The sequence below is a fragment of the Loxodonta africana genome, chromosome 2, assembly GCF_030014295.1.
Source record: "Loxodonta africana isolate mLoxAfr1 chromosome 2, mLoxAfr1.hap2, whole genome shotgun sequence".
NCBI classification, from domain to species: Eukaryota; Metazoa; Chordata; class Mammalia; order Proboscidea; family Elephantidae; genus Loxodonta; species Loxodonta africana.
In genome coordinates this window covers 225,552,093-225,577,241 of record NC_087343.1, presented here as the reverse complement: position 1 = coordinate 225,577,241, position 25,149 = coordinate 225,552,093, and the positions used below count along the sequence as shown (strand labels likewise).

The 25,149-nt window shown below is 47.0% G+C and overlaps 1 protein-coding gene across 8 annotated transcripts in view; it reads right to left on the bottom strand.

Annotated features, from left to right (window-relative positions):
* Window positions 1-25,149, bottom strand: part of AGPAT3 (1-acylglycerol-3-phosphate O-acyltransferase 3) — a 134,179-nt gene that overhangs the window by 4,576 nt on the left and 104,454 nt on the right. For 3 of the 8 annotated variants that reach the window (XM_064279518.1, XM_064279521.1, XM_064279520.1), the window contains 7 exons: window positions 18,631-18,857; window positions 10,504-10,673; window positions 9,686-9,847; window positions 7,997-8,150; window positions 7,711-7,813; window positions 4,218-4,293; window positions 1,230-1,428 (listed from right to left, as the gene is read on the bottom strand). In XM_064279518.1, the coding sequence (XP_064135588.1) occupies window positions 1,230-1,428; window positions 4,218-4,293; window positions 7,711-7,813; window positions 7,997-8,150; window positions 9,686-9,847; window positions 10,504-10,673; window positions 18,631-18,808 (1,042 nt within the window). In that variant the 5' untranslated portion in view covers window positions 18,809-18,857. Of the gene's footprint in view, window positions 1-1,229; window positions 1,429-4,217; window positions 4,294-7,710; window positions 7,814-7,996; window positions 8,151-9,685; window positions 9,848-10,503; window positions 10,674-11,738; window positions 11,857-18,630; window positions 18,858-25,149 lie in introns of those variants that run through there. The other 5 variants (XM_064279525.1, XM_064279523.1, XM_023559142.2 and 2 more) reach the window with 4 other exon arrangements.

The window sequence follows — 25,149 nt, the reverse complement described above, 5'->3', positions numbered from 1 at the left end:
CTGATGCCACACCCACCCATCTGCTCCATCAGACTCCGATGCCCACCTCTATCTGCCTGTCCCATCTTATTCTTCATTGGGGCCTAACCCAGGGAGGCCTCATCAGATTCCAACATGTGGTTGGGACTGGACTAGGGGACAGGCTCAGGCCACTCAGATGTAGCTGGTGGTCAAGCCCTGTCCTTCCTGGGACAAAGTGTAAGTAGGTGGAGGACATGGTAGCTCCAAATCAACACATGGTCCAATGTGAAAGGATGGTGGTGGTCACAGGTTTTCCCTTACTTCCCACCATGCTCTGGCAGGGAGAAAGCAAGAGTAAGGGAGGAGCTGAGAGAACTAGGACGGAACCATCTATATAAACTCTTGAAGCACATGTAACGCCCATCAATTTAAAAGAACGTCTAGGACAGGGTGCACAGTGGGGGGTCAGCACCTTGGTGACACAGGACATGGTTCATAGCGCCATGACAGCCCGAGTGCTCATTCATTCAGAGCTATTTGATGAGCACTGCCAGGCTGAGGGCTGGGAGCACCCAGGTGCAGTCACTAAGGGCTGAGAGATGGCTGCTGAGTGGGGGAAATGTCACAGGAAAACTTTCAAAGCTATCACTCCAACCCAAACCCCTCAAAGCCAAAATGCAGAGAAACCAGGATGCTCTCAACAATGTCCTCATTAAATGTTGACCCAGCTTCAGTCCAGAATGCTGAAAGGGCAGGCTGGTTGTCCAGCTTTCTGAAGAAATGCCCTTGCGTCTGGCAGCGGCCTCAATGATGTTTCAAGGCCTGCAGCTCAGTGGCAAGAATCTCGACTCTGAGGTCTGGAGGGCTCAGGTTGAGCCCTGGCTCTTCTGCAGGCTCTGCCACCTTGAAGAGGCCCCTTGTCACCAAGCCTCAGCTATCTCATTGGCAGAAAGTGCCCATCTCACAGGGTGACCAAAGTCCCTGGGTGGCACAAACAGGTAAGCACTTGGCTACTAACTGAAAAGCTGGCAGTTCGAATCCACCCAGGGACATCTTGGAAGAAACACCAGATGACCTACTTCTGAAAAATCAACCATCGAAAACGCTTTGGAGCACAGTTCTACTTTGAGACACACAGGATTGCTGAGTTGGAATCGACTCGATGGCAAATTTTTTTTTTTTTCCACAGGGTCAAGTCCTGGGCATGATGTCTGGTACATGGTAAGACCCCCGAACTGTGAGCTATTGTTATGCTCCACATTCATTACCTGCTCCAACAAATCCCAAGAATGTAAGGATCAGGAGAGGGGATCCACTTGCAAAGATGCCCAAGACAAAACTGAAGAGAGGAGACAGTAGAATGGTAGCCCAGAAGAGGAAGTTCAGGAGGGTCCACGGCCTTCTGGCAGGTTTAAACTGTTTCCCTGGAAATGTACCTTTCTGATTATAGATCTCCTGTAAAGCATCCTGAAAAAGTTAAAAAAAAAAAGGGGGGGGGGAGGGGAGTGAGGTTTCTTTAGATATTCTTTTAATATGAGAGAAAATTAATGTTGGCAACAAAAGGTGATTCGATCAAAAAAAAATGCCACATGTTACAAAAAGTGGTCAAATTTCATAGGCTGCAGATTGGGGATTAAGTTGGCATTGCCTTTTTGGAGAAGCTTTGACATGTATCAGAAGCTAAAAAAAATACAAACCCTTTGACCCAGCAATTTTCATGACTGAAAATAATCAGTCAAGACAGAAAAGTTGTACATCTAAAGATCATGCCTGGAAGATACTGGTGCCTCCACCTCCAAAGTGAGAGGTGACATAGGCAGTGATCATAACTGGTTGTACGTCCAAGGGCCTGGGCCCAGTACCTGACCTCACCTCCTATCAGCTAATCAGCTACGTCACCCACAGTCTTTTAACCTCTCTTTTCCTCAGTTTCCTTGTATGTCAAGTGAGGGTAATGGTAGTAACTAACTGTAGGGTCAAGAAGAAGGATAAGCCACATGAGAATGTGAGTCAGAGCCTGGCCAGAGTCATTCTCACAATATGATACTGTCAGAGCATATTAAACAGTGGAAACTGAACCCACTCCAAACATCCAGAGCATCGGCTGGTTGAAGAAGCGCATGCCAAATACAATAGAATTCTGTTTCATATTTTTTAAGCTTTCTTTCATACTTTCTCTCTCTGTGTGCCACATTCAGAGTAATTTCCTCAAATCTATCTTCCAGTTTATGAATTCTCTCTTCAGCTGTATCTAATCTGTTTAATTATAAATTTTACTACCAGTGACTAAATTTCACTTATTTGGTTTTTCTCAAATCAGTCTCATGTTTTTGTAGGTTTTGTTCTCCTTTTCAACTCCTTCTTTTGTGATTAATCATTTTAAACATACCTATTTTTATTTTAGCCTCCACCTGATAGTTCCATTAGCTGAAGTTCTTGGAGGGTTTAGTTTTGCTGTTTGTTATCCGTTGTCCCTTACCTATAATGGAGTTTTTTCCCTCCCAAATGTTTTGTATTTTGGTTATAAGCTCATCTTTAGCAGCTTTATCTGTGTAAATCTTGGGCCATTTAGGTTTGAAGTCATTTTCCTCCAGTTCTGCATTTGTTTTTCCCAGACACTCTAGAGTTATTATTAGCCTAGAATCACTTTTTATGAAGATGTTTTGGCTTTGTGTTCCTTGGACTATGTTATTAGAATAAATTCAAACTCCAAACCTACCTGAAGGAAGGCCTCTGATTATGAATTACTAGGGATGACTTTTTGATCTCAAGACAAGAAAGATAAACTTTAAGGTCATTTTCCTGTGCTGGTAGGTAGCTTTTTTTTTTCCTTTTGCCAGTCAAAGCTTTCTGAGGGTCAAACTCTTAAAGGGTCCCGATTTCAATGTGGAGTTTTTGAATGAGGTCAGATCCTTATCTTCTGCTTCCATACAGGCATTAAAACTCAAGGCTTTGGGTTATGGGGACCAGCAAACTCCACTAGCACAATATGGCAGTATTAGCTCAAAGGCTAAAACTCCTGGTTTTCAGCTCCACCGCCCTTTTTAGTCCCTGGGTTTCTTGTATTTTCTTGAGAGTATCTCACTGTATTTAAAAGGATAGTTGTCTTGTATTAGCCAGAATGAGTAGGTGTTTTATACTGGAAGGATTTTGATTATTTAGCCTCCACAATGCTGAAATGGACATCTAATTACCTATCTAATGTCCTATGTATTTGTGTGAGAAAGACATAGCACTCTGCTTCCGTAAAGATTATCACCTTGGAAATCCTATGGGGCAGTTCTACTCTGTCCCATAGGGTCACTATGAGTCAGAATTGACTTGACGGCAACGGGTTTATGTATCTGTGTACGAAATAGAGTTAAGTGGGTGTCAGGCTGAGGCATGCTGTGATGGTTAATTTTACATGTCAGTTTGGCCAGTCTTTGGTTCCCAGTTGTTTCACCAAACTCTAATCTGGCTGCTGCTATGGAATAGTTGCATGTGATTAAATCACTTGGCCTTGGGTAGAGCAGATTATGTGGTATGGTATGGTGTGATGGTGATGGTATGTGATGTGATGTAATGTAATCCCCTTTCGTGACGTAATCTAACATAACGTAATCAATCAATCAGTTGAGGTCCTACCAGTATAAAGTGAATCCTAAACCTAATCGTTTCTGAGTTATAAAAAGAGAATAGGCACAGACACACACACAAGGGAAGACAGACGGCATGTGCTTATCTACAAGCAAAGGAACACGAAGGAATGCCAAGAACTGTCAGCAGATACCAGAAACTAGGAAAGAGGCTCACGGAAGGATCTGACGTGGTGGAGACCCTGACTGGAAATCTCAGCCTCTGGGACTGTAAGACAATAAATGTCTATTGTTTAAAGTCACCTGCTTGTGGTACATCTGTTACAGCAGCACTAAGAGACTAGGACAAGTACTGAGGAGGATGGGGGTAGACTGAGTGTGGGTGTCATAAGGATCTTCTAACCTTCTAACCTATGATACCTGTGCGTTATATACTTTTACATGTGATAAAATGTCATCAGGCATTTTCTTTCATACTTTCCACTAGTATGTTAATTTCTCAAAAGGGAAGAAAGAATTAAGAAAAGAGAGAAGGACCAGAGAAGAGTACCTGAGGGCCTGAGTACGCTTCCCTCTTGACTGGAAGATCCACGTGCTACTTGCCTGCCCTGGCCACCATTGCCCCTTGGAAACCTCTTCCCAAGTCCAGTTCCCTAAGCCCCTGTCGAGTGCCCTTACCTTCTCCTGGTACAGTTTATGAAGCCACTGAGCCGCTTCCTTCTCATCCATTGGGATCTGCTCCAGAGGAAATCTCCTGTTTGATTAAGAAGATTACAAACGAGGTGAACGCTAGATGGTACCAAACTAAGAAAGGAAAAATCAATTGTTACACATTGGGGTTATCTGCATTTTCTGTTCAAGCCTAACTCTCGATTTCTAACAATAGAAATCACAGTAATGTGTCCTCCGATATTCACCTGGATACTCTGGAGCCTGCCCAGTGCTCTGCTGGGCCCAGGAAGCACCCCAAAGGGAGAGCTGAGAGACAATTTATGTGTGTGGGCACAGCGAGAGCACCGGACAACAAGCAAACACCTGTGAGCAGTTCAATCAAGCAGATTGTGCCTCCTGTTCCACTGTGAAGTGTGATCGTTTACTAGGGTCTGCAGGAGTTTAGGAAATACCCTTGACCGACAGTGTCTCTCATCAGGCAAAGAAGATGCTGGATTTCACAATCCAGTGAAATCCACTTGCTTTCCATGGGCAACTGTAGTGCCTTCAAAGGGGCCTCAGTGCACAAACAGGGGTGTGAACAATTAGTGAGCAAAATGGGGACAGCCTCTGCCTTGTTATCACCTCGTCATCATGAGGGACCTGGCTGCTTCTTCCTGAATGAGGAGCCATGCGGACTGTCCCTGCTGGACGTACACCGCCAAGTTCTAAGGCAGCGAGTCTCACACTTTTTTGTCTCTAAAAATTGAAGATCCAAAGAGCCTTCGTTTATGTGGGATGTATCTATCGATATTTACTATATTAAAACTTAAAACAAAATTTTTAGAACGCAGGAACACACAAGCACACTTCCTACTAAGGTAGGAGCCACGATGTCATCCCACAGCATGCAGCCTCTGGGAGGTCACTAAGTGAAGACAGGAAGTGAGATCTTAATAAATAAAAATGTGCTAATGTGGACCCAGAGCCTATTGCTGCTGTTACTGTCATATGTCATGTCAGCTATCAAACAATCATATAGGTTACATCACATCATACATGTTATGTCAACATATCACATCATGTCATGTTGCATCACATCTCATATCACATCATACATGTCATGTCGTGTCACATCACATCATGTATCACGTCATATGTCATGCCATGCCACGTTACCGCACATCATCTCATATATCACATCATATATGCCATGTCATGTCCCATTATATCACATCATATCATATCACAAATATATAACATGCCATGCTACATCATTTTACAGCCTGTATCACATGTATGTCATGCCACGTCATGTCACATCACATCATATGTTATCACATCACAGTGCTCTAGTCTGAAAAACAAGCAGGCGAGATGCTGACCTGGCTTTTTCCACATCACCATCTTGACCACCCAAAGACCCCACCAGTCACCTTCTCATTGGGTCAATTATGCGTCAACTCTCCCCATCCCTCCACCCCCGGCAGTGGTTTCCGAGCCAATGGAGAGAACTTGAGGTTCACAACGCTCAGTCCAGGATGGGATAAAAGAACCTAGGCCTGCTATCAGCCAGTCCATTACAAACTTCAGAAGCAAGAAAAAAAGCCTCTAGTTTATTCGTTGTTTAGGGTCACAAAAGTTTATTCCTGGGAACATCCTAAAGTGTGGCACTGGCCAGAAGAGCTAGGCTGGTTTCCTTTTTCACTTGTACTGGCCACCTCAAGACTCACACGACAGGGATCTGCTTCAGCCATTGGTGGGCTACACTGGCCGGGGTCGAACCCAATGAGTCTGTGGTGGTCAGACTGAAAATGCTGGAACTAAGCCCGCAGATGACTCCTAGCGGTTTCACACACGCGGGGAGACCTTGCCTTCACCATGCACAATCTTGTTGAAAGCTGAGCACTACATGCCCCATCTGGTGGCCCGGCTGTGGCCTGGAGACCTATTAACCCAGTGGGCATTTGGGACACTTCCAGAAAAGGCCGGTGGAGGGGCAGAGAGTCTTACACTGAGTGAACTGTGTGGTGCCCAGCATCTTTTTCCCAAGAAGGCTGAGGCAAAGGGAGCAGACAGGGTGGGAGATGACCCCTCCCCCACCCCAGCTCAATGGCTTCCCTGAATGAAGGAATCACAGAACTTGGAGAATGTAGTTTCCTCTTTATGTCTCCCCTTGGGGCACTGCCAAGGGGCCCTCATGAGTCCGGAGGCCTGGCAAGTCCTGGTGAAGAGGCCACCTCACTCAGTTCCCCAGGGCAGGCCTTTAGACTGGCCCCTGTGGAAGCGCAACTGTGCCCCTGAGGGCCTCGCGGGTACCTTGGAGACTCAGGTGTCCACCACCATCCCTTTCCTCCACCTCACCAGCACATCTGTCTCCTGACCAGCAACACCTATGGAGAAGCTGGAACTCACTGATCCCTCTACCTGACCCCCATCCTGGTCTCTGGCCTCTCGCTTTGCATACAGTAGGCATTCCATAAACTCTCATTGCACAAATTAATAGGAACAGCTTCTGGTCATCTGAGAGCTTTTAACTGGTTCCACAGGGTCCTACCCTGGTCAAGTTTTACTTCTCGAGGGCTCCGGGTATCCCCTGGACCCCTGCCCACTTGGCTCTGCTTCTCACTAGCCCGAGTCCTTGTCCACACAGGACTGACTGAAAACCAGTGCTGTCGTGGAGCGGGGTGGGTGATGCTGGCTGCGGCAGACACCTGCAGGCCGCCACTCAACCTCATCCTGGCGGAATGCGGAGGCCACGTCCACCAGCTGGCCGCAGGGACAGGATGCAAGGACAGAACAGGGGGGCCCTCGGCAGGGTGGCTTGTCCCTCCTGTCTTGCCTGTGGAAATCCTGGTCCGTGCTCAAGCTACAGACCCCATGCTGCGTCTCACAAAGCCTCTGTGCTCCTTCCCATGAGGACGGGCTGTGTCTTCCTGGACATTCTGCCCTCACCTCAGAACTCAACAGTTCTGCAGTCAGCCCTCTCATGTCTGTCCTCTCATCGTCTGTATGTCCTTGATAGTGGGAATAGTCTTAACCACCGCTGTGTTCAAAGTACCTACCCTGGTGCTGGGCCTGTGTCTGAGGTGTGCGTGGGGTAGGGGGCAACCCCAGATGTGGGGAGCTGGGGCAGGCAGGAGGTGGGGCCCGCGTGACGTGGATGAAAGTCCACTGCCTCACTGGCTGAGCCACCGCTCCAGGCATCAGGGAGTGTGTGCCAGATGCCCAGGCTCAGGCTCCGCTAAGCCTTGGGGGGTGGCAGGTGGCCTTGTCTACATAGAACACACCATACACACACAAACACACACACTCACACAGTCACACACACACGCTCTCACACATACATACACACATGCTCGCGCACACACATTCACACACACAAGCACACTCACACACATTCTCACACACACACATGCTCGCACACACACGCACACTCACACACACACACACACAGGGGTGGGGATGGCGGGCCGGGGGCAGGGGACGCCCACCTGTGCTGACGCCCACCCACGCTCACCTCACACACATGTCAGCCTCGTACTTCTTCCCGTAGAGGATCCCCAGCAGAGACGGGTTCTTGTTCCCTCTGAAATTCAGCGTGACGTCGTAGACAGCAGTGACTGAGGAGACAAAGACAGGTGAGCTGTGAGCCCCTTAGTTACCGCCTCCCTCACCCCTGTACTGGCATGCAACTGGCTGAGAAATTTCTGCTGGTTCATTTTTTTAACAAATCACTGTTTTCAGTTTCCGCGCAACTCCAGACAGCCCAAAGAGAAACGTGGGTCTGTGACCATGGCGCCTACCTGTCCCCCGGAGACACTGGACTGCAGTGGTGAAGCCCTTGGTTCGAGGCAGCAGGTGGTACTTGAGGGGGGCTAACCCCTTGGCAGCAGCCACCTCCATGCTGACGCGGTGCTTCGTCTCCGTGAAGCGCGTCCCCTCACAGTAGAGCAGGAACTAGGACATGGGACACGGAGAGCACAGGTGATCCTGGGGCCCAGGCAACCCAGGACCAACGGCCCCACAGGCCCAGAACCTTCTCACGTGTGGCTGAGATGGATGGCAAACATTTGCTACTGAGCTGGCAGAAAGCAAAGAGCAGCTCTAGTGAGAAGCACGTGGCATCATTTGAAATACTTGTTTTAGGTCTGCCCGTCACCACAATCCACTTAAAGGGCAGATGCCCGTATTTCACTTAATCTCAAAGGATGCAAAATGCAACTTTCCAGGAAGAAACAAAACACAAAGATGCCTCCGGGCAGCAGCCTCTGATTTGATGGGAAAATAGAAGAGGCCTCTTATCCATCCACCATAATGTCAGAGCTGGAAATGCTAAATGAGGGACCGGTGCTTGAAGGACGGTCATAGAGCAAAGGAAGGACCAGAGAAAGAAACGATGACAGGCAAACCCAATGACGTCAATAATGTCTGACGCTGTCCTATCGAGTGCCATCTGAGAGGTGCAGAAACCACCATGGAGCCCTGCTTCCTGCCTCACCTGCCATGGAGTCAAACGGTGTTTGTCATTAATTAAAGCAGAGGGGGCCTTGGGTGTTGCAAATGGTTCACACACTTGGCTGCTTCAAAAAGTTGGAGGTTCGAGTCTACCCATAGGCACCTCGGAAGAACGGCCTGGCAATCTACGTCTGGAAAATCAGCCCTTGGAAACCCTACAGAGCACAGTTCTACTCTGACACACATGCAGTCGACTTGACAGCAACTAGTGCAGGTGATGGATTAAAGCAGAAATTGACACACAGAATGTAAAGCCGCTAGAACTTGCCCTGGAACCTTACTGTGTACCCGGAGAGCACAATCATTACATGAAAAACTTCTCTGTAGAAGAGGCGGCTCAAATGGGGAACTTAACTGGCTTACTCAAACTAACTTCATTCAGGAGAAACATATAAAAACTCATGGCTGCCCTGTGCCCCTGCTCTGAGCTGGCCCGTGGCAGGCAGCCACCCGTTTCCTAAGGGGTGCCCCTCCCCATCTCCTTTGCTCTGGGCTCCCTTAGGATGCTCTGGGTCAAACGTGGGGCCAGAGAGGGGAGCTAGAAGCAGGTGGCCCGAGGGAAGTTCCCAGTCCGCAAGATCTGACCAGGAGGGAACCCTGTTCTCTGATGAGAAATACCTTTCCTGGTCTTCAGGGAGTACTGGTGGAGTTTTAGAAGTTGTGACTTGGGCACAGATATGTCAGAGAACCGGTACCAAAAACCAAACCCAATGCCACTGAGTCAGTCTCAACTCACAGGGACCCTATCCTGCCCCATAGGGTTTCCAAGGATTGGCTGGTGGATTTGAACTGCTGACCTTCTGGTTAGCGGCCGAACTCTAAACCACTGTGCCACCAGGGCTGGCCTCTAAAATAAAGTTGAAAGGAATGGTTTTCTCAGAGCCAGTGGGGTGCTCATTCCTGCCGTGCCTTCCCCCAGGTCTCTGTGCCTCCTCTGTCCCATGACAGGGCAGCTCCGGAGCAAGGTGATGACTTACCCAGAAGGGCTCGGGGTAGTCAGACAAGCGTTTCAGCCCTTCGATCACAGTCTGCCGGTCTTCCTCCCATTTCCGCTTACAGAACACATACTCCAGGAAGTACCACGTCCAGCCAACCAGGGGGACGTACAGCAGCTCCTTCTTAGCAAGGACTTTGGAGCTCTGAAGGAAAGGAAGGAAGGCAGTGATTATCTGCACAGCACATCAGAGTGGGAGCCAGGTTAGCTCAGCAGAGCCACCCGGAGGGTCGCGCGGGGATGGCAGGGCCTGGTGGGACGTGCCCAGCGTCCCTGTGAGTCACGGCTTCCCCACTTCAGGGCATTTGCTGGAGAATGAGGAGGCCCTGGCTCGTGAGTGTGGGGCCGTTCGGACCAGCACTACCCATGAGTGCATGCACCCATCCTACAGATGGGAAAACTGAGGCTGAGTATGTCAGTGGTGCAACAGTCCATGCACTGAGAGGCCCGGGTGCAGACAGCATGTGGATTCCTGGGTCCCTGTTCCGTGCACGGCCACGGTGTTACCCGAGGTGGCTCGGGAACTCCGGGATCTACAGAGGTTCCTGCTGTAATGCTACAATTTCCCCCAAGGTGCCTGAGCCACCTGCGGTAGTGCTGTGAGTACTGACGTGGAGGGACTAACGAAAAGCAAAGGTCCGTGACAGACGTGGAACAGCGGGCATCTCGGGAGAGGTCAGCACCTGTCACCCTGCGCACCCACTCACAGGAACTGGGGCCCAGGCGCGCGAGCGCGGGAGAACCCGGGCCCCGGGGAACCCCCCTCCAGCACCGTCCCGGGGCCCCTACCAAGCTGCTCACCCCCAGCACGCCAAACCGCTCACACATTGTCCATCCGCAGAGGAAGTCGATCTCGAAGTTGTGATTGAGGATGATGATCACATGTTCCTTCCCGAGGCGGTCTATCGTGGCCTGGTCCGTGAAGAGCGTGCACTCCGTGCAGGACCACCACTCCAGGAGCATGACCAGCTCTGTGGGCACAGGGGGGCATTGGCAGGCTGCCGGGCACCGCGCGCGTCCCCACGCCCGCGGAGGGCTGAGCCGGGGCTGCCCCACCCCGCCATGGGAAGGCAGCTTCAGGCGTTAGGCTCAGGGCCGCCACGTGCTCTGTGACATGGCTGTTTTTCGGGAGTTTCATCCACAGTGAAATTTTCTGCTAGAAATGAGTGTTGATGGCCTCTCTTTTATAAAATAAAAGGAATGAGAATAGGAATAGATTAAGAGTGAAAAATGAAACAGTGCTTCAGTGATACTAAAAAAAATAATGTGAGCCTAGAGTTCACCATATGCCCCCTGAACTTGGGAAAGTTTTCCTTCTGCTTAGGTCTAATTTGAGGAGGGGCTCCTACTAGTACGGAGCACTGGGTGGCGAAAGCGGTTTGCAATCCGCTGCTAACCTAACGGCTGGCTGCTAGAACTGACACGGGGGTGCCACAGAGGAAAGGCCTGGTGATCTGCTTCTATGAAGATTATAGCCAAGAAAACCCTAAGGAGCAGTTCTACCCTGTAACACATGGGGTCGCCATGAGTTGGCATCAACTCCACGGCAATGGGCTTGGTTTTTTGGTTTTTCCTACTAGTATATTTAAAGAAGGAGACCCTGGTGGTGTAGTGGTTAAGAGCTATGGCTGCTAACCAAAAGGTCAGCAGTTGGGATCTACCAGGCACTCCTTGGAAACCCTGTGGGGCAGTTCTACCCTGTCCTGTAGGGTCACTGAGAGTCAGAATTGACTCAATGGCAATGGGTAGGTAGGGAGGTATATTTAAAGAAGGAAACTTAAGTGGAGAAGAGAACCTCCCCAAATTCACTAGGTCACATGGCCTCACAGTCAATAAGAGAAGGCGGTGCTTTTCTGTGTGTCTGTGCCTGTTCCTGACACCTTCCTCTGTCCCTTCCACATTATTTTAACCAGAAAAGAACCCACTGACTCTTCTCTTATCCAGCTGTGTACCTCTATCTCACCTAAAATGGGGAATGGTTTTCTGTTGCTTTCTTATCTAAAATGTTTAGTGTAGGATCACAGTCTGGTACCCACCATCCTCTGAAGGCAAGTTTCTCCAATCTTAGAAGGGCCATCAGTACAATTTGCCATACACGACAAAGCCACTGCAGGGGAAGCAGGGGCAGCACACCACCATCACCTATCAGTATTTCTGCAGCAAAATATAGGGGGAGTCAGACCAAGAGGGACACCAACTATAAGCCGACAAGCACACCAGTTCAGGTTAGGTTCCACTACTGAATAAGTCTACACCAAATTTATGAAAATCTACTTTCAGAACTTCGGAATTTTAGAATTGGGGATAAAGGACAGCAGACGCGACTAACCTGCACATGAGATTATACACCTGCGGTGGGCTGAATGGAGGCCCTGGAAGAGCTAGGCCCACATCCTAACCTCGTCCTGTGACTGTGACCTTAATTGGAAAAAGGATCTTCACAGTTGTAATTAAGCTAAGGATTCTGAGATGAGATCATCCTGGATTATCGCAGTGGACCCTAAATCCAATGACAAGTGTTCTCGTGAGAGACAGAAGAAGAGAAGACACAGACGTAGGGAAGATGACTATGAGAAGATGGAGCAGAGACTGGAGGAGTGACGTAGCCACAAACCAAAGAATGCCTGGAGCCACCACAAGCTGAAAAGGGCAAGGAGAGATTCTTCCCCCAGAGTCTCTGGAAGGAGCATGGCCCTGCAGGCACCTTGATTTAGGACTTCTGACCTCCATAACTGTGAAAGAATAGACTTTTGTTGTAAGCCACCAGCTTGTGGTACGCTGTTACAGCAGGAAACTTATAAATACCCCTGGCAGGGAAGTCAGTCTCTTAAGTAAGCAAATGTGAAATTTTGTAATATTTAAAGTCTGACAAAAATCATCTTTTCCCCCAGAAGCAATCACATTCTTCCAAAATATTTGAGTAGTTTTTTCACATATGGAGCCATTCCCATTTAAAAAAAAGAAAAATTTGCCATCGAGTTAATTCCAAGTCATAGCGCCCCTATAGGACAGAGGGGAGCTGCCCCACAGGGTTTCCAAGGGGTGCCTGGTGGATGTGAACTGCTGACCTTTTGGTCAGCAGCCGTAGCTCTTAAACACTACACCACCAGGGCTCCATGGAGTCATTAGTTCTAGAAAAATGGACCTGTGTACGGGTGCGCAGCTGTGCTACGAAGATGCCAAGTTCAGGTTAGAAAAAAGTTATTTTTTTTCTCATTTAATTATGAAAATATTAAAATATTCAAAAAGTAGAAAGAGTATTACAGTGAGCACCACAGATGTGTCCTCTCTGCTGTGTGTGTGAGGAGCCATTTCAGAGGAAGTTGCAAACATGACATTTTATCCCCTTCAAAGTTCATCTCCTAAGAATAAAGGCCTTTTCTGCTTCTAGTATCTTCACCACACCAAAAAGTTAAAAAATTCCCTAGTATCTTCTAATACCTAGACCATAAGTAATCTCAATTACTCCCCAAAAGTCTTTTATAGTTTTTTTTCAATTGCGGTAAGTACATAGGTAACAGAAAATTGGCCATTTCCACAATGTTCGTATTTTTTTGTTTGTTCGTTTTTAACCAGAACCAAGTGAAAATTCACACAATGGTGTTTGTGAGTTTCAAGAAATCTTTCCTAACTTCTGAGGGTATCAGACTACTTTCCTATATTCTCTTTTATGAGTTTTTAAAGTTCTGACTTTTACTTTTAAAACTGCAATACATCTACACTTGATTTTGGGCATTATTATTATTATATATGATCGTTTAAATTTACTTGTTCACTAATTTCTTTGGCTGCCATTCTCTCCTGCAACTCTGACCCTATTTTTATTATTGCATTTGTTCTTACTAAAGTACATCCTTTAAAAATTTTTTTTTAGGATTGGTGGATGAAGAATGCTCTCAATTTCCGTCTACCTAAAGATGTTTGTATTTTGTTCTAATTCTTGCAAGATTATTTTGCTGGGTATAAAATTCTAAGTTGATTCTCTCAGCACGGGGAAGATATTCCACTGCCTTCTGGCTCCTATTGTTGTGTGAAGTCTTCTGTCAGTCTGTCAGTCATCTGTAGGCACTCTAACTTTTCTCCCTGGGTATTTTTAAGATCTTCTCTTTGTCTTCTGGTGGTTTGTGATTTCACTATGATGTGTCTAGGTGTGAGTTTCTGTTTATTTATCCTGCTCGATATACATTTTCTTCTATATCTGCGAAATCATGATTTTCAAAAATTCAGGAATATTCTCAGTCATCATCTCTTCCAATGTTGTTTCTCTTTTATTTTCTCATTTTGAAACAGGAGTTTGAAAACTGTTCTATAGACTTTCTCATTCTATCCTTGTATCTTTAATTCCTATATTTTTCATCTCCTTGTTTTTGTCACTCTTGGCTACTTTTGATTATTTCTTCATATTTATGTCCAATTCGCAAATCCTATCTTTAACTGTGTCAAATCTAATGTAAAATTTATTCATTAAATTTAAAAATTTACTTAAAAAAGTTCTCCAGCTCCAAATTCTATTTATAGACATTCTGTTTGTTTTTTGTTTTTTTCCAAATCTGGTCACTTCTGGTAGTCTTTCGTCTGAATCTATTGCTGTATATGTGTTTTATTTTGACTATGAGTTCACATTTGATTGATCTTAATCTGTGGGATTCTTTGGGCCTAAATTAGAGATGTTCTCTCCCAGAGTGTGTTTCTCTTTGCCTCTGTGGAAACCTAAGGGGTGCTGCTAACCTGACTCCACTTAAGCCATCTATGAAAATCCTGGTTTAGATTCAGCTTCCTCTACTAGAGCTGGCCAAGGTTGAGGCTCCCGGCAGGCAATGTTGATACTCTATTTCTATCAGGCTCTTCCCTTTTTTTATCTGAAGGGGTTGAGGAGGAGCCTGAGAGATTTCCTTTACTTACTGTGAATTCAGTAATGCATTAAAAAGTCTGGAATGTAGCTTTTGATGTAATAAAAAAAAAAATAGAGGACTCTAAAAAATACTGCTGAAAGTGGGAGTCTATATAATTTAGCTTTTATTAATTAATAGTTTCCTTTTTGTATGCATTAATCTTACCCAGTTATAGTCATGAATAACTCATTTATCTATCTTATACTACAGGATTTCTAATTCTCCTTTCCTACAAAAAAGCAGCAGCCTTTTCTTTTGAAAGAGAGAAAAGAAAACAGACAACAACTGTCCTGGAAAGGACAGGGCCATGTTCAGGAACTTAAACTATTATATGTTTAAGACAAGCCTAAAACTAAGGGCTAGGTTATTGTCTCTTTAAGGACAACAGGGAATTACACGCAAATAGCCTTATGGACCTAAACAGCCTTTTTAGCAGCGTTCTCCTACACTGCTCCTGAACTGGGAGGGGATAATGGACTCATAAGTATACACAGCCACAATTTCCCATTTAAAATAAAATGTGTTCTATTTTCTGTTTATCATAAAAGAAATACATTGTCATGTAAAAACATTTAAATAGCACGACTGTATGAAATGAAAAGTCCTCCTTTTTCCTCACTCCCTGAATATCATCACTATTTTGTTTTCCTGTGCATTTTTCCAGGATTTTCTGTACATGTACATAAATACACAAATACGTACATACACTCTGCACACATAATAAAAAAATGGTAGCATGTTATGTATGTTGTTATATACCTTCCTTTTTTACTTAAAACTGTATTTTGAAAAATCATGGAAGAAAAAGTAGGGACAATGCTAGGAGCCCTAATACATGGCATAAATCGTACACAAACCATAAGTAACAATGCAAAAACACCAGAAGAGAAACTAGATAACTGGGAGCTCCTAAAAATCAAAACTTACGCTCTTCAAAAGACTTCACCAAAACAGTAAAAAGAGAACGCACACACTGGGGAAAAATTTGGGGGTATGACATATCCGATAAGGTCTAATCTCTAAAATCTATAAAATATTGCAAAGCCTCAACAACAAAAAGACGAACAACCCAATTAAAAAACAGGCAAAGGATACGAACAGACACTTCACCAAAGAAGACATTCAGGTGGCTAACAGATACATAAGGAAATGCTCAGAATCATTGGCCACTAGAGAAATGCAAATCAAAACTACAGTGAAAAACCATCTCATCCCAATAAGGCTTGCACTAATTCAAAAAAACACACAAAATAAATATTGGAGAGGTTGTGGAGAGACTGAAACACTTGTGCATTGCTAGTAGGAATGTAAAAGGGTATAACCACTTTGGAAAACGATTTGGCGCTTCCTTAAAAAGCTAGAAAGAAAAGTACCATATAATCCAGCAATCCCACTCCTTGGAATACATCCTAGAGAAATAAGAGCCATCACATGAATAGATAACATACACACCCATATTCATTGCAGCACTGTTCACAATACCAAAAAGATGGAAACAACGTAGGTGCCCATCAACAGATGAATGGATAAACAAACGATGGTATATTCACACAATGGAATAAAAAACAACAATGAATACGTGAAGCATTTTACAACATGGATGAATCTGGAGGGCATTATGCTGAGTGAAATTAGTCGCAAAAGGACAAATACTGTATGAGGCCACTATTATAAGAACTCAACAAAAGGTTTAAAAACAGAAGAAAGCATTCTTTTATGGTTATGAGGGTGGGGAGGGAGGAAGAGGGGAATTCACTAACTAGACAGTAGACAAGAATCATCTTAGATGAAGGAAAGGACAACACACAATACAGGGGAAGTCAGTACACCCGGACCGAAGCAAAAACTGAGAAGCTTCCTGAACACATCTGAACATGCTGAGGGACAGAGTAGCTGGGGCTGGGGCCTGGGGACCATTGTTTCAGGGGACATCTAGGTCAACTGGCATAACAAAGTTTATTAAGAAAACATTCTGCATCCCACTTTGGTGAGTGGTGTCTGGGGTCTTAAAAGCTTACGAGCAGCCATCTAAGATGCATCAATTGGTCCCAACCCACTTGGAGCAAAGGAGAATGAACACCAAAGATACAAGGGAAATATTAGCCCCAGAGACAAAAGGGCCACATAAGCCAGAGACTCCGTTGGTCTGAGACCAGAAGAACTAGATGGTGCCCAGGGAACACAACAGAAAGTCCCAGATGGAGTGGGAGAAAATGCACAGCAGAACTCAAATTCACGTAAAAAGACCAGACTTAATGGTCTGACAGAGCCTAGAGGAACCCCCAAAACTATGGCCCCTGGATACTTTATGAACCTAGAACTAAAACCACTCCCAAAGCCCACTCTACAGACGAAGATTAGGCTGGACTATGAAACAGACAATAATACTCGTGAAGAGTGTGCTTCTTAGTTCAATCAGATACACAAGGCTAAATGGGTGGCTCCTGTCTGGAGGTGGAATGAGAAGGCAGGGAGGAACAGGAGCTGGTTGGAAGGACACAGTCAATCCAGGTTGGAAAGGGGGAGTGTGTTGTCACATTATAGGGACTGCAACTCATGCCACATAGCAGTATGTGTATAAATTTTTATATGAGAAATTAACTGAGCTGTAAACTTTCACCTGAAGCACAATTTTAAAAAAATGTATTTTGAAGATGGTTCTGTATCTATAAACAGAGATTGTTCTCATTTTAATAAAAAAAAATTTTTTTTTTCATTTTAATAGCTGCATATAATCCCATTGTATTTTTTATGGGTATACCATAATTTAATTAGTCCCATTAATGGGGTTTTAGGTTGCTGCCAGTGTTCTAATATAAAACTGATTAAAGGAATACGCTATAGGTATATATGTCGTTTTGTAGCTATCTCTCTAGGTTACATTTTTATTTCGTGGAATCACTGGGTCAAAGTTATAACCATATAAATCATTGACAAGCCAAACGAAACCTGTTGCTGTCGAGTCGATTCTGACTCATAGTGATCCTATAGGACAGGGCAGAACCGCCCCATAGAGTTTCCAAGGAGCGCCTGGTGGATTTTGAACTGCCAAACTTTGGTTAGCAGCCGTAGTCCTTAACTACCATGCCAAGCTACTGCCAAAAGATGTCCCTCTTTCTACACTCACCAATCCACTGAGTGTGCCAGTTCATCAGGGTCAACAGTAGGTATTGTTGTTAGTTGCCACCAATTCCAACTCATGGCGGCCCAACTGTGCCCCGTAGGGCTGTGACCTTTCAGAAGCAGATTGCCAGGCCTTTCTTCCTAGGCACCTCTGGGTGGGTTCCAACTGCCAACTTTTCAGCTCATAGTCATGCGCTTAACCGTTTGTGCCATCGAGGGACTCCTATACAGTGGGTGTTATTAAGTTTTTAAATCTCTGTCGATCTTACAAGTAAAAATTGATTTTGTATGTATACATACACACAAACACAAGCACATATAGATAGAAACACACATATACAGTCAGAGTGACATCAGAGCACTTTTCCTTTAGGGATGCAAACTGAGATGTTTACAAATAAAATGCCCTGCCATCTGGGGTTTGGTGCAGAATAATCTGGGGCTGGGGGTGGCTGGGTATGCAGGTAAAACAAGATTGACTATGTAGCAATAACTGTTGACGTCAGGAGACAGTGAACTGAGTTTATTCTCTCTACTTTATGTTTTAAATATCCGAAAGCACACATCACGTTTAACCACATGAAACTGCCATTTCTGTGGGTCAAAACAGTCCTGTGCTGGAGCTGCATGTGGTTTGACCCGGTGGGCAGTTTGGGGTTGAGCATCTTTTCACTTGTCTATTGGGCAGCCCTCTTGAGCGGTTCCTCAGGTCCCCAGCGTCAGGACGCGAGCCCTCGCAGACGGCCTGCATATCGGTCCTCCCAAGCATGCCTGCTTCCCTCTCCAGGACCCCGGTGTGTCAGCAAGTGTGGAACTGGCTTACTCTGCAGGTACTCTCGCGGGAAAGGCGCTGCCCCTCACTACTGCCAGGGCCCCCCTTCCGAGCGGTGCTGCAGCTCGGGGCGGTACTCACGGCTCCACAGCGAGTAGGCGAGGCGACAGTTTAGCCGGCGGTACAGCTGCTTGTTGACAGGCCAGAGGATCAGCGTGCAGAGTTGGATGAAATTGATGGTGAGCCCGCTCACCACGAAGACGAACCCGATGACAAGGTGCACAGCGAACTGGGTCTTCAGGAACGCGAGCAGGCCCATGGTCACTACTCAGTAGCGAGTGCAAGGTCCTTCACTGAGAACAGCTGTCCTGGAAAGGGCGGGAGACACACTCAGGGCTGTGCCAGGGGGCCTGGGGACCAGAGACCGCGGACTTCCCGCAATTCCAGGCCTGGATCTACGGCCGTGATGGCAGGGTTTAGACCCTCCTTATGCGGGATGCCTTTTTCTTCTGAAAATATATACATTTAGACGTGAAGAGACATACACATATCGTCCATATACACATCCCACACACACAGACACAGGCACACACACAGTACACACCATACACAATACACACCACACACACACACCCATGCAAAACACACACAGACACACTCACCAGACACGGAGACACACACACAGAATCACACACACACAGACTCACACACAAACCAGGGCAGACACACACGCGCGCGCACACACACACACACACTCAAAGACCGAAAGACACACACGCACTCCCACGCATACCTGAAAGAAAGAAAAAAAAAAGGACTAGGAAAAATATATCAAAATATCAGTAATGTTTATCTCTAGGTAAAGACAAAATATGGATAACTTTTTCTTCTTTTTTTAAGCATCTCATTTAAAAGGCCAAAACTGTGCACAAAATCTATATAAAAACAGATCCACGATACCTCAGCTGGTGTGTTTTAATTCCCAAGCCACTATGCATTTTTTAAACTACAAGATTTCGGTTTTGGTTGATAACAGGAAGGAACGAGCCCCCAGAACCTTCCGCGGTTCCTCCCCTTCTTCCTGCACCCGTTTCTCGCTGCAGAAGTGCCGGCCATGCTCTTGCTTGTTGTGTTTGTCCTATGGAGCTGCCCTGTGATGCCCCATGTACACAGGGAGACAATCAGGAGCAGTGACCCCACCCTGCAGTTGTAGGGCCGGCAGAGTGACGGCCCAGGGCCCAGGCCCACCCTGGGAACCCTGCAGACTGGCACCCTGGGAGAGGTGACACCTGCTACTCACACAGTGAGAAACGGGTGTGGTTGGGAGAGCTGCTGAGCACACTCTCATGGCCCCTCAGACACGCTCAGTATAGGCACCTGTGCCCCTTGATGAGCGAAACACAGGTGGGGGCCCCAGAATCAGGCTGCCAGCACGGCCACTGCCCCCTGGCCCGGGAGATGTTCAGTAAATATCCATTACTCCTTAGGTAAACATGGGGCGCCTCGTTAAGCTCAGAGCTTCCTTCATTGTGCTCTGCCCCACCCCAGACCACTGCCCACCTGAAGCTGGCGCTACTTCCCCTCTTCCTGCCTGAAATTTGTGGGGGCACTGCTGCCTAAGGCCGCACTGGGGAAGGCAGATGCAGAAGGCCTGGGGACCCCCCTCACAGCAGCCAAAGTCGCTGCCCCTAGAAAGTCCCCACCTGCTCCAAAGATGGCTTTGCTTTCATAAGTTAGCAGGATTACGTTCTAATTTATACATCATTCCAGGCAACATTTTCTTCTTTTAATTAAAAAAAGTCAAACCTACAAAAAGTGGGAAGAATAGTAGGATGGTCACCTTCTCCCAGATTCATCAGGTATGAACACCCCTCCTCATTTCAGGTCTCACTGTGTACACAAAAGAGCCCTGTGCTGCAGTGGTTAAGCACTCGGCTGCTAACCAAAAAGTAGGCGGTTTGAACCCACCAGCCACTTTGTGGGAGAGAGATGTGGCAGTCTGCTTCCATAAAGATTACAGCCTCGGAAACCCTTTGGGGCAATTCTACTCTGTCCTATAGGACCGCTACGAGTTTGCGTCGACTAGAAAACAACAGGTTTTTTTGGTCTAGGTACACAGGCCCAGTTTTCTTTTCCAAATTCATTTGAAATTAAGCTGAACACTTCCTGACGCTGTACTCCTAAACATTCGGCCTACGTCACCTAAAAATTACAACGTTCTATTAACTACCCTGGTAGAAGACCACCATCAGATATTCAGTCCATGTTTCAGTTTCTGCAGTTGCTCTCCAAATGGCCTTTATGGCTTTTCTCCATCCAGGATCTAAGTAAGTATTGCACAGGGCATCTGACTGGCACGTCTCTTTATTCTCCTTTAACCTAGAACAGCCCCTGCCCCCCATCTATTTTTGACTGAGGGTTTTGAAGAGTCAAGGGCAGCTGTCCTGTAGAATTCCCCACAATCTGTGTTTATCTGAATGCTTCCTCATCACTAATTTAGGCTCAGCATTTTTGGCTCAGAATACTCCACAGGGGCTGCTGGGTGCTTCTCAGTGCTGCCCAGCAGAGGGCGCTTAGAGCCATGCTAGATGTCTCCACTGTGCGGGTACAGTCTCACTTGGAATGAATAAGGAATTGGATGAGTGAGATGCTGAGGCTGAGCTGATACCCACTCCCAAACAGCCCCTCTACCCAATGGCGTTAGTCAGCACAGATGGTCTGGATACCAACAGAGATTCTCAGCCTTCATCTGACTCAGCTCTCTGACTTCATGATTCTTTGAGTCAGCAGACCTTGTTCGATCTATAATTCACTCTTACTCAATTGATGCTATCAGGAATCGTGACTGCCTATAGAGTACAGTTCGCATAACGAAACGAACACACTGCTTCAAAAATCCAGCAAGGTAGGCTCAGCTGTCCCATTGGTTTCCTGTGTGGGTTTTTAATAAAATATGTTTTCCTACAATATATAAATTATGAAGCATATAAATTATGAAACAAACATCCAAGGGCTCCTCCTCAAACCCACCCCCACCTCCCCTGAGAGAGAACCACTGTTTTTCCTTAGAAAAAGTTCTATTACACCCCTAAACAAAGTACAAGGCCCCTGGGTGGCGCAGATGGTTTGTGTCTCACTACTAACCTAAAGGCTGGCAAGTGGTTAAGTGCTACGGCTGCTAACCAAAGGGTCAGCAGTTCAGATCTGCCAGGTGCTCCTTGGAAACGCTATGGGGCAGTTCTACTCTGTCCTATAGGGTCACTATGAGTCGAAATCGACTCGACGGCAGTGGGGTTTTTTTAGAGGGGTTGCCCTTGGAGCTCTGGTGGCACAGTGGTTAAAGGGCTTGGTTGCAAACTGAAAGGTTGGCAATTCAAACCCACCAGCTGCTCCATAGGAGAAAGATGTGGCAGTCTGCTTCCGTAAAGGTTACAGCCTTGGAGACCCTATGGAGCATGGTTCTACTCTGTCCACACACGGGATCATTGTGAGGAGGAATTAAATCGATGGCTGCGGGTTTGGTTTGGTTTAAACAAGTTCTTATCCAGCTTTATACTTTTGAACTTTAGTCTTCTGTTGTTTGCTTTTCCCATCTCGCCTCATATCTAAGATTTCCCCACACTGCCATGTGTAGCTCTGGCTCGTTTTGATTTCTGGGTAGCAATCCATTGTGGGGTATGCCACACTTTATCTGGTGGCTTCCAAGGGCTTTTGGAGTGTTCTGGTCTTGGCTCTAACGGAAGTTCTGCCAGCAACTCTTGTACCTCTCCATACGTGCCCAAAGCCCAGGAATTCTGTGGGGGACAGTCCCAGAGACTAGGACTGATGAGTGGTAGGGTGCGTTCACTGTCAGCTTTACTAGACAACGCTACACTGTTTCCAAGGGGGTTACAACAATTTCCACTTCCACCAACACTGTATAAGACTCCCTGTAGATGTAAACACTGTTATCGTCAGACTTAATTTTAGCCCCATCGAGTGTAAAATGGTATCACATGGCAATCTCAATTTGTGTGTCTCTAACTGCACTGAAGTTAAGCATCTGTTTCCCTTAGTTATTTGCTATTCATGTTTCCTCTCCATTAAATGTGCTTCCATGTCTTTTGCTCATTTGTCTATAGGGTCTTTGTCTTTTTCCTATAAGTCTGTAAGACTTCTTTGTGTTTTCTGGATACTACTAATCCTACTAACAGTACATGTGTTTCAAATACTTTCTCCCTGTTCACGGCTGATCTTTTCCACATGCCCCTTATCCATTCCAAACTTTATTATGGTACAATGTCTTGGGTGTAAAAACCTGTGAGGCTTTCTGTTCTCTACCATCTTAGGAGGATTTTGTTAAGCTTGAAGCCTGACTAGAAATGGGTTAGTCTGACCCTTTTGGGGGATGTTCAGAATTCAGGTATTTGACAGGGTGGGGGTGGGAGTCATGACAATTTTTATTTACGAGCCTTACTTCCGTCATACCCTGTTGTCACAGGCTGCACGGCTCTTGAGGAAGCGTTCCGGAAGAGCAAAGGACACAGAGCACCTCTGAGAAACAGTGATCCCTGAAAGTGCCCCCTCCGTGCAGTTAAGACACGAGCCATCCTTCTCGCCGTTCTCTGTACTTACCCCTTGGGGCCTATCATTATCTGGACACGAAGCATCTTCAAACCACCACAGCACCTTCTATGGCTCCCTCATCCCGCTCCGACCCAGGCTTGGGTGAAGTGGTATCAGGGGAGGGGCCCTGGCCTGGGCTCAGAAGCATCAGCTGCTCACCACCATCACGTGAGGGGCGCAGGGCCTCCAACCTCCCACCGCCCAGGACGGGGTGGGGGTGGCACCACTGCCGGCCCTGGGGGCAGCGCAGGCAGAGGCTCAGGGCAGGGCAGCTCTCAGGCCATCAGCTCCGGGGGCAGCACAGAGGGAGGGGAGCAGAGAGAGAGGCCGCAGTGATGGGGACAGCTGACAGGCACACGAAGAGCTGGACCTGCTTGGTTAGAGGATGTTTGAGACTGCAAACACTGCGACGGAATGGAGGGCAGACCCCCACTCAGGAGGGCTGAAGAGAGATGGGAAGACCGATGGTGTGGTCCTGGGCCCTTCTGGAGGTGGGTGTGGGCTTGGCACTGCACGGAGCAGTGAGTCAGAGAAGAATCTAGGAGCCCAGCCCTGGTGGGGCAAGGACAGGACCAGCTCCACCCACTGGACATGCCATGGGACCCCTAGCTGAGCTGTCCAGGGACTGGTGCTGAGGCTCCTGAGCTGAGCATAGATTTATGGGTGAGGCCAGCCAACAAGCACAGTTAGCTCCTGGAACCACAGGAGGCAGCGAGGGGAGGCGAGTAGAGGAAAACTGAGCAATCGAGTCACGGGACTTCCTTATAGCACAGCAAGGCAAGCACCACCCACCCTGCAGAGCCCTTCTGTTCTCACAGCAGCAGTCTGAGCCCAGGAGGACGGCGTCTCTCCTAAGGGTCTAAGGCAGCGGTCGCCCAAGCAGTAACTCCTATAGACCCTGCCTTGCTGCTCCCTGAATGGTATTCCAGATGCATCACCACCAACTTGGGTGTGGCACAGTTCAGGAATCCAACTGTTTCCAAATTCTTCAAAGTAAAATTTGCTTTTAAAAAAATGGTGATAAGGGTGTAACTTTTTGTAAAGGAAAGGATATTTTGAATGGAAGCAACAGCAACTGGCCAACTCCACCCACACAGGAAAAACCAGCTGCTGCTGAGTCGACACCAACTCATGGCGACCCTGTGTGTGTCAGAGGAGAATTGTGCTCCATGGATTTTCAATGGCTGATTTTTCAGAAGCAGACTGCCAGGTCTTTCTTCCAAGGCACCTGTGGGTGGACTCAAACCTTCAACCTTTCAGTTAGCAGCCGAACACCTTAACTATTTGAACCACCGAGGGACTCGCCACAAAGATAAGCACACCCTAACCTGACTGATACAGGGCAGAGGTGGTGGTTGAGCAGAATTCTTGCCTTCTGTGCAGGCTATGGGGCGGCTCTACTCTGTCCTCTAGGGTCGCTCTGAGTCGGAATCGACTCGACGGCACTGGGTTTGTTTTTTTTTTTTATTTAATGCAGGGGACCTAGGTTTGATTCCTGGCCAATGTACCTTACACACAGCTAATACCTGTCTGTCAGTGGAGGCTCGTACGCTGCCATGATGATGAACAGGCTTCAGCAGAGCTTTCAGACTAAGAGGGACTAGGAAGAAAGGCTTGGCAATCTACTTCTGAAAATCAGCTGATGAAAACCCTAGGATCACGATGGTCCAGTCCTATTGTGCATGGGCTTGTAGTGAGTCAGGACAACTAGGTGACAGCTAAGCACAAAAATGTACTGAAGTTTTGGCAGCAATACGCCTGCAAGAAAGAGAGCCTCTATGAACGAGTGAGAGGCAGTCTGGGAGAGAGAAAACGCAGCACCCCTGCCCCCATCCACAGGCAGCCGCAGGCAGGCAGGAAGTGGCGACCTCATTCCACACATCTTAGGGTGAGCGAGGTGCCAGTTTCACCTCCATTTCTGTTTAATGATAAGGAGGTGACAAAAACGGAAAAGAGGGTTCGGCCCCCCAAAACCTCACTGTTGTAGAGGGGTCCTGCTGTGATGCCTTTCCATGGGCCTGCCCAAGTGCACGGGGCCCGAGGTGCAAGGTTCTG